Source organism: Euprymna scolopes, chromosome 37 (assembly GCF_053919585.1).
Source record: "Euprymna scolopes isolate OS-2025 chromosome 37, ASM5391958v1, whole genome shotgun sequence".
Lineage (NCBI taxonomy): Eukaryota > Metazoa > Mollusca > Cephalopoda > Sepiida > Sepiolidae > Euprymna > Euprymna scolopes.
The window spans coordinates 53,078,793-53,091,292 of NC_136518.1; the positions used below are offsets into that span (position 1 = coordinate 53,078,793).

Here is a 12,500-nt window from a genome sequence, read left to right on the forward strand (position 1 = left end):
AGTCTAAACATTTGAAATTTTAGATATAGGTTACCTGGACATGAATCAAACTTTTTAATATATATATATAAATATGCACATAAAGTTATGAACAGTACTTAGGGTCCGAGTAAAGCCAGGCTGAACTGCTAGTATATATATATATATATATATATATATATATATATATATATATATATATCACAAGATCACAGAAATTAAGCAACGTTGAGCCTAGTCAGTACCAGATAAATACCATTTGGGAAGGCTAGGCGCTATATGTATCACGCCGAGTTGTAGAAATTTGTAGGTTGGTATTTGGAGGTGCATTAATTTACTGGGAGAGATGCACTCCCAGTCTTTGTTAAGACGTGTATCTAGGAGGAAACTGATCTAAAAACCTGCGGTTTATGGTATACTCTGTACTGTGGCAGTCGTCTGCACCGACAAAGGTTAGCAGTTATACCACAAAGTGTGGTTGATTCTACATAAAGCCTTCAACATTATAAACAAATCATGTGTGGATTTCCAAGCAACTTTGTTGTGGTGGCAGAAGCTCATACGTCGAAATTGACGGGAGAGTCCATCATATATATATATATTATATATATAGATAGATAGATAGATAGATAGATAGATAGATATGTGTGTATGTGTATTTAGGTGTGTGTGTGTGTGTGTGTGTGTGTGTGTGTATACATTTGAACATTTTATGGTCTACTCAGGTTTAGAAAAATGGCTATAATGCCACTCAGGTTACTGATGACTTTAAGTGTGAAAATATTGGGATGGACACACAAATATTTTTTCATCCATTAATCATATGCTTTCTTCTTCTGTTATTACCGCCATCCACACGTACTCTTCATTAATTTGTCCTTTTAGAAAAAAGTTTTGTTTTTTTAAGACATTTTGTATTCCTACACATCAACAAGCAAGAAATGAATAGACCAAAGATACAAGCATTTATATATTTTTCCTTACTGGTATTCAAAAGTTCTCAGAATATGTAAGTAACGGAGAGGCGCATTTTTCTGATTGGCTGTTGGTTACCATAGCAACCAAATCTGTTTGCCCTCATTGCAATGTTTTCATTCATTGCGCGCCCATGTTGTTCGCCTTGTCACCATAATTACATTGATTCAGTTACTACTGTCGCTAATAATTCACTGTTGTTCCAATCTGTCACTCAGCTGTACTGTCGCTGATAATTCACCATCGCTGTGCTCAATCACTAACCGATCGTTCGCCTTCGCTCGCCGCTGACTATTTATTTACTTAATTAGGTTTTTTTTTTATTTGATAAGTTGGTAATAAATTTTTTTATGAATTGTTGACAGAGCAAAGCCTGGAAAAATCATGGATTACATAGAAAAATGTGAGCATGAAAAGTAATATGGGTAAGATTAAACTTAGAAAAGTAAAAGGACTAGTTGTTAAAACTGGAAAAGAGAAAGACAAAATTTATAACTGCAGCATTAAAAATTGATTATACAATGTTAAATTGAATTAAAAAAAAAATATTCTTAATGCTGCAATATTTGAAGTTATAAACTTATTATATTTTTTACTAGAATATTTTGTCCTTTTCTTTTCCAGTTTTAACAACTAGTCCTTTTACTTTTCTAACTTTAATGCTAATCATATTACTTTTCATGCTCGCATTTTTCTATGTAGCATATTGATAATTGGGTATATATATATATATATATATATATATATATATATATATATATATATATATATATATATATATACGTACATGTATTTGTAAACGTCCTTAAATGTGGGGGACTATTTGGTTCTAAGGGAGAAAACTCTTCCTAGCTAAAAAGAAGTTGGAAGGAATAATTAATTTGTAAGGTCAACAGCCATCTAGCACATAAAATGTCACCATGTTTGACATGAATTGATGAAGTGTGACAAGCTTTTACTGCTAAGGAAGGCCTCTAGTCATCTTGGGGTTTCCCTTTTGCCACAAGAGTTTGTTTATGTTGACAAAATGCTGCCAGGATATGTATATTCTCAGGCAGACATTTCATGTCATATAGTTCTGCATTTTTGAGATGAGGATTAATTATTTGTGTTATTTGGATTATTCAGACTACTGTTCTCACCTTGAGTGTCATTTTCATAACGTTTCGGTTGATGCAACCTCCGGCCTTCTTTAGGTGTATATTGTCGAACTTTCTATTGAACCTAGGAATCTTTCTGTCAAACTTGCATGTAATTTGGAACAGAACTCTTTATTTAATCCACGGGAAGGGGGTAGCAAGTCCTCGTTCCGTTAGCTATATGATTGCAAATTACTTAAAATGTCTACCCAGTCATGGCTGACGGAACAAGAGCTTGCTACCATCCGTGGATTAAATAAAGCATTCCGTTCAAAAATTCCATGCATATTCCCAAGTTTAACAGAAAGATTCCCAAGTTTGACAAGATACACCTGAAGAAGGTTGGAGGTTACATCTATCGAAACGTTATGAAAATAACACTCAAAATGAGAACAGTAATTCAAAGAATCCAAATAATATGACTCACGTCATGTAAGTTTAAATATTCTCCCTTTTTTGTGAATTTCTCAGTGAGCACATATGTTTATCTTTTATTTCATCATGGCATTAATCTAAATAATGATGATGATGATGGTGGTGGTGGTCATCATCGTTGTGGTTTTGTTTTCCGACATATCAATCTTTTTCTGAGTTATTTAATGCTGAATCCAGTAATTTTGGAAAACGTTTTTATGCTTCAAGTTCTTTATATTTTCAACTATTTATTCATGGAGCTTGGTTTAGTTGTTTTGTAGAGTAAAACTTGATTTTGCCTTTGACTTTGCTGAACATGAGTGAGTTTCGTGAAGGAAATGAAAAAAAAAAACAAAAACGGAGAACATTAATGTTTGGTGAATTTTAGGTCACGAAACCAATATCTTCAGACAGCCCGATGATAATTTTTTTTGAATAGTTAATAAATATATAAAAAAATATTATTATTTATAATCCATCTTTTCCAGGTCTTTATTTCTTCTTGATTTCTCAACTATGCCTCGATAAGATGGATAATGATAATTTGAACTACAACATCTGAAGGACATTTTAGGAATGTAGTCGGTATTGTTATTGTCAGACAACAAAGAACAAAAGAGAGAGAGAGAGAGAGAGAGAGAGTGTGTGTGTGTGTGTGTGTGTGTGTGTGTGTGTGTGTGTGTGTGTGTGTGTGTGTGTGTGTGTGTGTGTGTGTGTGCGCGCGCGCGCACACACACACAGGCTGCTGCATATGTACAAGACTTTAAGGAAAATATGGCTAAAGTATACCATGACATCATTCAACTCCTCTAAAAATGAGATGTTTTATTTTTTTTAAATTCTTCTGATTACTTAAGTTACAAGATTATAACAAATCACTGAATTCTGAATTCTATCTCTCATCACCGGCCAGTGTCGGGTTGTTGCAGATCACAACAATGTTTACATTGATTGCGTTTTCAGATCGGTACTGGTCATCGATTTGTATGGATCCTAAAAAAAATGCTTAAAGAAAATTGTTTTTTATGTAAATTCTTGTCAAATGAACCCTGAACGATATTTATCAGAAAAAAAATTTGAGAAGGCTTTTATAAATTTTCTGGATCTCTGCAATATTTTAAAAAATCGGTGAGGGTTCTATATTCTCAGCTCTGATATGTTCTGATAATCACAAATTATAGTCTTGATGTTTCGTTTTTTTTTTATTTTGATTGGTGATTACAGGATATATATATATATATATGATGATTATGATGATTGCAACGTCTTGTCAGACGAGTGCCACTCCCTCAGACATTTAAAATCCATGAGCCCAAATGCCTGAGGGAGTATCTATACAAAGATGATGTTACAGAGTCTTAGCTTTGTACGACAGCTAAGTCTCTCTCTCGGTTCAGAATGTTGAGATCCAGCAACAAGCAAGAGCAAGATAGCCAGCAACAAATTAAACTGCAGACCAGCTTAATGCGGGTACTGGTCTCACGCTTTATGGTTTTTTAAATCAGAAATTTGCTTCTCCTAGAAAGGTTGCCTTCACCACGGCTTACGGGAGCCCTCTCCACCCCAATACACATATACACACACACAAATATACACGGTGCTAGTTGGCCGTTGACCCAGAAAAGAGTTCATTCGTCCTTTGGATATATATATATACATACATGTATATGAGTGATGGGACGATTTCAATATTTTCCCAATTCCACACTAAATTCACAATTCTGATACGATTACCGATTTCGATTCTTCATAAATCTCTAAATATTTAGTTATACACTTCCTAATTTTCTATACATTTTAGCGTTACTGGTACTTTAAAATCAATAAATATTTATTATCTTATTATTACTACCTGCAGTGGAAGATTTTGTTTTAAAGAAAATCAAAACAAAGATAATTAAAAGAATCGTTTTGGCAGGTTTAACCGGCTTCCTCCGAAGGAGAAAGTTTCATGAGAGTATGAAATTCACAAGTGGTCCACAGTCGCATGTATATCCCCATTAGGGGAGATGACGACGTTAGGTTTTTGCAACTCTTGCAGGGATGTGTCGACGTCCTCCTACATACAGCGCCTGGAATTCCCAAATTGGTCACCCATTTTAGTAATGACCAGGCTCAACATTGCTTAACTTCGGTGATCTGACGGGAACCGGTGTGTCAATGTGACTATGCCGTATATATATATATATATATATATATATATATATATATATATATATATATATATATATATATATATATATATATATATTTGTTGTATAGACTGGTTTCCTAGATGTAAACCCAATAAAACCCGTATGCTTATTAAAGCATGCTCAATGGAGGATAGAGCAGTTATATAGTCTGTTTATTATTGTTGGTTACATATGTGCATACATGTTTCAGTGGAGTCCCAGTTCAAAAAGACCCACCTCATCAGACCAAGAAAAAGAATGTTATTGAAACAAGAATCAATGTATTTTTCTTATGGATTTATATGGGTCTCTGATAAGTTCTTTAGTCAGTTTATACAATTCAATGAAACGACGAATAAAATAATATGTGGCATCTAATTTTTTTAAGTTTGTCAAAATTTGATGACATTATTTTTACGGTTATGAATAATTTTAGTTATTCCTTTCGTCTTTCGGCTTTTTATTTTTTCCTTTCAAAATATCGTTAAAAAATTTATCAATAAAATAATTAGAACTTGATGTACGTTTTGGTAAACTTTAAGAATTAGATAGAGTTATTTCCCCTGCGGACACCGCTCTTCAAATTTCCAATATGGCTGCTGTTGGGATCGTCCTCACTAAAATTTGATTTTCCTCTGTAGAAAAAAAAAAAAAAAATACTTAATCAAATTAAATAATTTTTTTTTAATGGAAACTTCATTCCATAACAGTCACGTAGATCATAGAGATTTTTCTTTATCATCGTTTTTTTAATGTCATTGCTAAATTACATATGCACCGTTCATATTGCCGTGAGATGGGGGTGACTGAGTCATTTATAAAAATAAAAATGCGTTTTTAATTTATAATGTAGAAGAGTGAATGCCACGGTATACTTTAGCCGAAACTATGATCATGATTATTATTGCTTTTTTAAATTTTTTTATCATTTTGGTTGAGGGGAGGGGGGGGGAGGTGTGCTTTTTGTATTAGCAAGATACTTTTTTCCATTCTAAAAAACCATGTCGTACCGTGGTTAGTTGCTACCAATTTCATGCTACCGTCTTACTACCATACTTACAATAGACTTTTAGTTTGGGCCACGTCGTACGCAGGGCGCACGGTGGGCACCTGTAATATGATGCTCTTTTTTGCCTGTGCTTCGAGATGGGTTTACCGGCGTTTCGCTTCTCTTGTAATGCCGGCCTTCTGTCTTGTCTGTTGTTGTCTGGGACCAAAAAGTGAAAAACACGAGCGGTTGGATATCATGATTGAGGTGCTAACCATTTTTTAGCCATTAAAGACATGAATGAAATTTCAATAAACCGTCCTTTTATAGAATTTGATCTCTTACATAAAATATATATTTTTTAATTAAAAAAAGCGTAAAAAAAACGATGTGATTTGGGAATCTTAAATAGGACGACCCTCACTGGGTTTGCGATATTATGGTGAATGAAAACTTTAGCTTGGATTAGTATAGACAAGCAAAGGTATGAGGATGACAATATAACCCCCCCTCGCTTCCTCAATTTTTGAGTGGCCTTGTGCCTAATTTTTTGGTGTGAATTTTTTGCCAAATTAAAAATATATCCCTCAAAGACATGGATATCTGAAGTTGATGATGCAATTCAATGCATACGAAAATATTTTATGGTTTTTTTTTGGTTTTTTAAGTGTAACTTGAAATTTTTACTTTAAGATTTAATTTTACATTTCAAAACATTCCTCAATATCAAGATTTAAAAATTTGCTTTTTAATTAATTATTAATTTGAAAAGAATCGTTTAAAATTTCTTTAAAAAGTCATTCACATAAAATTAAAAACACTGTTTTCAAATTCATTTTTTATTTTTTAAAATTAAAAAAAAAATCAATTTTAATGTTTTTATTCTGAATTATCTTTTTAAATTTTGAATTAAACATTTATTTTTAATTCAAAATATATTTCGGAGTTTATAAATTATTAATTTCAAACAACTAAAATATATATTTGTTTATTTTCCTAATATTACGTTGTAATTTGGCTTTCAAGCACACTTGATGCATATTTTATTTTATTCAAACTAAATCAATGTTTCTATAATGGAACTCACACCCTTGACATTTATTTTTAAATTTATTGTTTTAAAATTTAAATAAAATATTAAAAAACTTTTTTTCAAAAGTTATTTAAATTTTAAATTGGAAAATTTGTTTTTAAATAACATATTTTTAATTTAAAAGTTTGGTAAATGTAATTAAAATTTAAAAAATTTTTAATTACATTTTTTATTTTTCATTTAATTTGAGATTTAAAAAAAATCCTTACATAATCGATTAAAAATGTTTTAAATTAATTTTTTGATACTAAATCAAAAATAATTTTATTTAAAAGTTGGCATTACATTTTTTTTTAGTATTCTTTAAATTTTAAACCTAATAATTTTTTTAAAATATTTTTAAAAGTTTAAATTAAAAAATAGAATCATGATTTCAAAGTTATAATTATTTCAATCACACAAAAAATAAATAGTTCCCATTAAAAAAAAAAATGTAATTATTTAACAGAGATAGTTATTCTATTTTTTTTTTATTTTTTAGAATTGTTTGAACAAAAAAAAGAAACCCTTTGTTTTTAGAATATAATAATATAACCTTTTAATAAAGTCAAGTGAACATAAAATGATTTGAGGTTACACCATATACAACATCATTATCTCATGGACACAGGATCAATTAGATTCAATTTAAATTCAAAAACTAGAACAAACAAGTGAAGCATGCATAGTCCCCCATTTAGCCCCCAAAGTCCCCAGGGGACGTCAAATCCTGGTGAAAATGAACAAACGGTGCAGTTTTAGACCTTAACACATGTAAATTTGAGTTCTTCATTATGCAAAAAAAAGAAAAATAAAAGAAATGACTAATCTATGATTTGCCCCCCCCCACCATTTAGCCACAAAAGTTCCCAAGGTCTTAACATATTTAAATTTGAGTTCAGCACCATGCAAAACTGCTAAATAGATATACACAGAAAAGTTTGGACAAATATAGTAAAATAGTCCCAAAAATGGAGTGTTTTTATTAGACATAAAAGAGCCCCTGGTGCATACCCAAGAGTTATCACGAAGTACAGACAAACAAAATTATATAGAAATCAGTCAGTTACAACTTTTTAGAAAGTTTTATAAAAATCCAAGGCATCAATTTTTTTAATAAGTACAAAAGTGTCAATTTTAGTCATTTTAACCCGAAAGGCACCCTTAGAGAGGCAACCGGAATTTTCCCAGAAAATCCGTTTTGTTACTTTTTTACTCGTACCATGTTTACTGTTTGTGCAAAATTTCAAAATATTCCAAGGCGTCGTTATTGAGAAGAGTACAGACAGATGACCGGACAAACAGACGAACAGACAAGGGTGAATTTACAGGTCCACCCTCTTTTTGTCGGGGGAGGGGGGGCAATAAGCAAAGAGAAACTTTTATTCTTTTTAAGAGTTCATTCTCATGCATCTACACGACATGCTTCCTCGTCAAAATCTCACAATTTAGAAAAACCTCTTAACTTCCCTGATTTCATCATTTATACATGATCCACGTTTTTTCTCACTCTTTCTTACAGTTTTTAAAAAATTTTTTTTTTTACAAAGTGATCACCACTTATCAAGGCCCGGAAGCCACTCAGGGATAAGGGTTGTTGCAAGTACATTACGTTAGTGTGGATTTGTTTGGGCCAATCTTACCTTTTAGCCCTTCAAGACAGCCCTTTACTCTGGCATCTTTGACTGTCTCCCAAAAGGGTAGCCAACTTTCAATATATCAACCTTCCTGTTTACTGGACTCTGCACAAGAGCAAAGTTGGATACAAAATCGATTTTCTAGCTAGCCACATTTCTCCTGATCTCAATTAAGGCTAATTAATAGAGCATTTTTGAACACCCACACATTCACAACTGCAACGTTCCTTTTATGCACTCAATGTTGCTTATGTGCTAGTAAAATATATAGGTAGAAAAGGCTGAGGGAAACAAACATTGGTTAATTCATGTTTAGTATAAAAAATATAGCAATCGACAAAACTTGTATATGATGTAACCTCAATTCTTTCTCATTTAAATCAATTCACTTCAAGGGTCCATATTTTTTTTTCTTGATAAGTCTACATACCAGAGCAGAACAAGCCAAGCAAACCATACAAAAAATAAATAAAATCGATTCATGCCAAGACGAAGACGTCCTACAAAAAAAAAAAAAAAAATTAATAAAATACAATAAACACATAGTCTGCTGTCTTTCATGCTCACAGCAGACGCCAAACCAGTAATTCCTACTTTTTGTTAGTTGGCTAACGCAAACCGGATGAAGGGTTGGAATTTGGGGGAGCAGGGAGCTGCAGGATCGTCTGCGTCAAGGCCGGGGGGGGGTGTTACCTGACTGTTGTACTTACAGTTACACGTGGGGAAAGCATAGTAGCCAACGGCACACTGTTCACAGGAAGAACCAGAGAAGGCAGATTGGCAGTAACACTTGCCAGTCCTGGAATTGCATTCATTATTACGGGACCCAATGCGGTTACACCGGCAACCTGAAGAACAAGATGAATTACAATGAATTAGCAAATGTAAACATGGTATTATAGTGATGATGAGAAGGTTATGATTATAGTGATGATGAGAAGGTTATGATTATAGTGATGATGAGAAGGTTATGATTATAGTGATGATGAGAAGGTTATGATTATGATTAAAGGCTCTGACAACAGCATATTCTTTTCATTGCTTTGACTCTCGAGTATATATTCGACACAGTTAATCAACTGAGAACCACATCACTCTAAAAGCATATAAGATATCAACGGATACACACTCGAGAGTCAAAACAATGAAAAGAATATGCTGTTGTCCTAGCCCTACTGATGATAATAAGTTTGTTTGTTTGTGCTTTACGACCTATTAGCCTTTCTATGATCAACCTTTTTATGGTCATTTAAGGTTATGCAGATTTTGTGGAAATTTTGGTGTGTTGAGAAGTTAGTTTATATTTTGGTGAATAGGTTTTTTCTCTTTCAAAAAGTTTGTTATTTTGATCATATTTTTTTTTTTTTTAATTTTGGGTTTGTCTGTGACTCAATATCCAACATAAGATTATTTCTTTATTATTTGTTTATTATTTGTGAGCTGATGTAGTTTGTTCAGTACTTTTATGATTAGGGGTTCTATTATTATTATTATTATTATTATTATCATTATTATGATTATTATTATCAGGATTATTATTATTATTATCATTATTATGATTATTATTATCAGGATTATTATTATTATTATCATTATTATTATTATTATTATGATTATTATTATTATTATTATTATGATTATTATTATTATCATTATTATGATTATTATTATTATCATTATTATCATTATTATTATTATCATTATTATTATTATTATTATTATTATTATTATGATTATGATTATTATTATTATTATTATTATTATTATTATTATCATTATTATGATTATGATTATTATTATTATTATTATTATGGTTATTATCAGGATTATTATTATTATCATTATTATTATTATTATTATTATTATCATTATGATTATTATGATTATTATTATTATTATTATCAGGATTATTATTATTATCATTATGATTATTATGATTATTATCATTATTATTATTATTATTATCATCATTATTATTAGTAGTATTATTATGATTATTATTATTATTATTATGATTATTATGATAATAAGATTATGATTAGAGTAATGATGATTTTTTTAATTGTATTTTCACCCCAAACAAGGTACAGTGCCACTTTGATGTAGGGGATTATTATATGGCACATAAGTTTCAGGGGTACTATGTAGGGAGTTGAGCAGTAATATCTCTGTTTACTTGAACTGTTCACTTGAACTTCTGCATGTCAGTACAGTTAGGGAAGCAGGAACCCGGAAGGGAATTTCAAAGTCTAGCAGGAATTGTAAACAAAGTTGATAACATTAATAATACAAGATATAGTCTTTACACATCTATTAAGAAAATCGTTTGTTTTTGTATCATAATTTACGACATTAAAACCAACGAACCGACAATATTTTCATTCGATGAAAACATTTAAAAAAGAAGCTGCATCAACTTTTCCTACATTTTTCACAACTTAATAAGAGATTAAATGCAATGATTAAAAGGCTGCAGCGGCTTCTTCTTCTTCTTCTTCTTCTTCTTCTTCTTCTTCTTCTTCTTCTTCTTTGTTACTAAACAAAGCTTATAATATTAATAAACACCACCATCCATGTTTTAATATAAATAATAAATCGCAGTTTTTGTTTAATAAAAATTACAATTCCTCTACAATTGTCGTCGTATTTTCATTGTTTGTAACGTTAAAAACTAGATGTTCGTGGTATTTATAAGCTTTGCTACAGTAAAAAAAAAAAAAAAAAAAAAGTCGCCGCAGCTTTAAAAGTTTCATCATTTTTTTATTAAAGAGTTTCATTCCTTGTATTTTTTTTAAGGTTAAAAACTATATTTTTTAAAAACCTTACCATAACAATTACTTTTTAATTAAGAAGAAAAAAAAAAGTTGCCGAACATCTTTTTTAAATGATTTCATCTAATAAAAATATCGTAGGTTCGTTGGTTTTCTCTTAATAGTCGCGTAAAGACTACATTTTGTATTATTAATGTTGTGAACTTTGTTAGATTAAAAAAAAATTGTCACAGCTTTCTTTTTTTTAATGTTTTGATTAAAAAAAAAAAAATTAATTAATTAACGTCCTAACTTATGAGATAAAAAAAAATGAACAAATCTCTTAGTAAACGAGAATTGTCTCCCTCTGCGCAGTGACAAATTGTAAAACAGCAGCAAACTATCCGTTCTAACAATTTCGCCCCCTTCCCTTTATAACAAATGGACTAGCCGATTTGTTAAAAAAAAATAAATAAAAATAAATAAATAATAATCAGACACTTTTCTTAAGTAAAGGAAAAAAATCTTTCCCACTTACGCTGACATTGTGGGTAGTTGTAATATCCACGAGAGCATTGTCTGCAGTATTTACCACCAAATCCAGCTTTACATGGACATTGTCCGTTCCTGGGAAGTTGGCAGGCATTAGTGTTGGTTGCATTCTGGTTGCAATCGCATGGAATACAGCGCGGGAAATTATAATAACCAACATTGCATCTGGAATCAAAGACAAACGAAAACACAAATTTTCTCGCAGTAGATTTTACTCTGTGTGTGTGTGTGTGTGTGTGTGTGTGTGTGTGTGTGTGTGTGCGTGTGTGTGTGTGCACTCAGGTTACCCACGAAATGAAAACCTTTTATTTTATTCATATAAATCATAGGAAGTTATCTCCCCTAAATATTATGTCCCAAAATTATTTCTCTTCAAAGTTACCTCCCTTGCAAAGTTATCTCCCTGTAAAATTACATTCATTTGAATTTGTATTTTTTCAACTTAATCTTTCATTGGGGGCCAGGATTGTATCCCTGAGAGAAAAAGTACAAAAGAGTCTGTCGTTAGTTTATGTTTGTTATTATAAGTAATTGATAACCAAGTTGTGGTTTATTTGATATAGAACTTTATTACATATTTTACATAGGAAGAGAGATTGAAGGTACGTGTTGCCGAATACGATATGTACTAGGCGGTTTACATCAATATTCATACGCCATGATTTCCTTGTTACGCGTATGAAAGTAGTTCTATGATAACACTACAGAGTCCACAAATCCTGTGAATATACGAAAACCTCGCTGCTGCTCCTGTGAAATTACGAAGTTCAAAAGTCAAACCATCTTCCTTTTTTTTTTCATTTTTTTTTTTTGCTCGTTG

General features: G+C 31.2%; 1 protein-coding gene and 1 pseudogene across 4 annotated transcripts in view; both read right to left on the bottom strand.

The window, feature by feature from the left end:
• The window catches only part of LOC145261195 (laminin subunit alpha-like), a 469,749-nt gene that overhangs the window by 327,560 nt on the left and 129,689 nt on the right, over window positions 1–12,500 (bottom strand). For all 4 annotated transcript variants that reach the window (XM_080119517.1, XM_080119518.1, XM_080119516.1 and 1 more), the window contains exons 8-9: window positions 11,667–11,845; window positions 9,089–9,226 (exon numbers count right to left, since the gene is read on the bottom strand). In XM_080119517.1, coding sequence (XP_079975643.1) covers window positions 9,089–9,226; window positions 11,667–11,845 — 317 coding nt within the window. The remainder of the gene's footprint in view (window positions 1–9,088; window positions 9,227–11,666; window positions 11,846–12,500) is intronic.
• LOC145261313 (5S ribosomal RNA) lies at window positions 4,568–4,686 on the bottom strand (annotated as a pseudogene).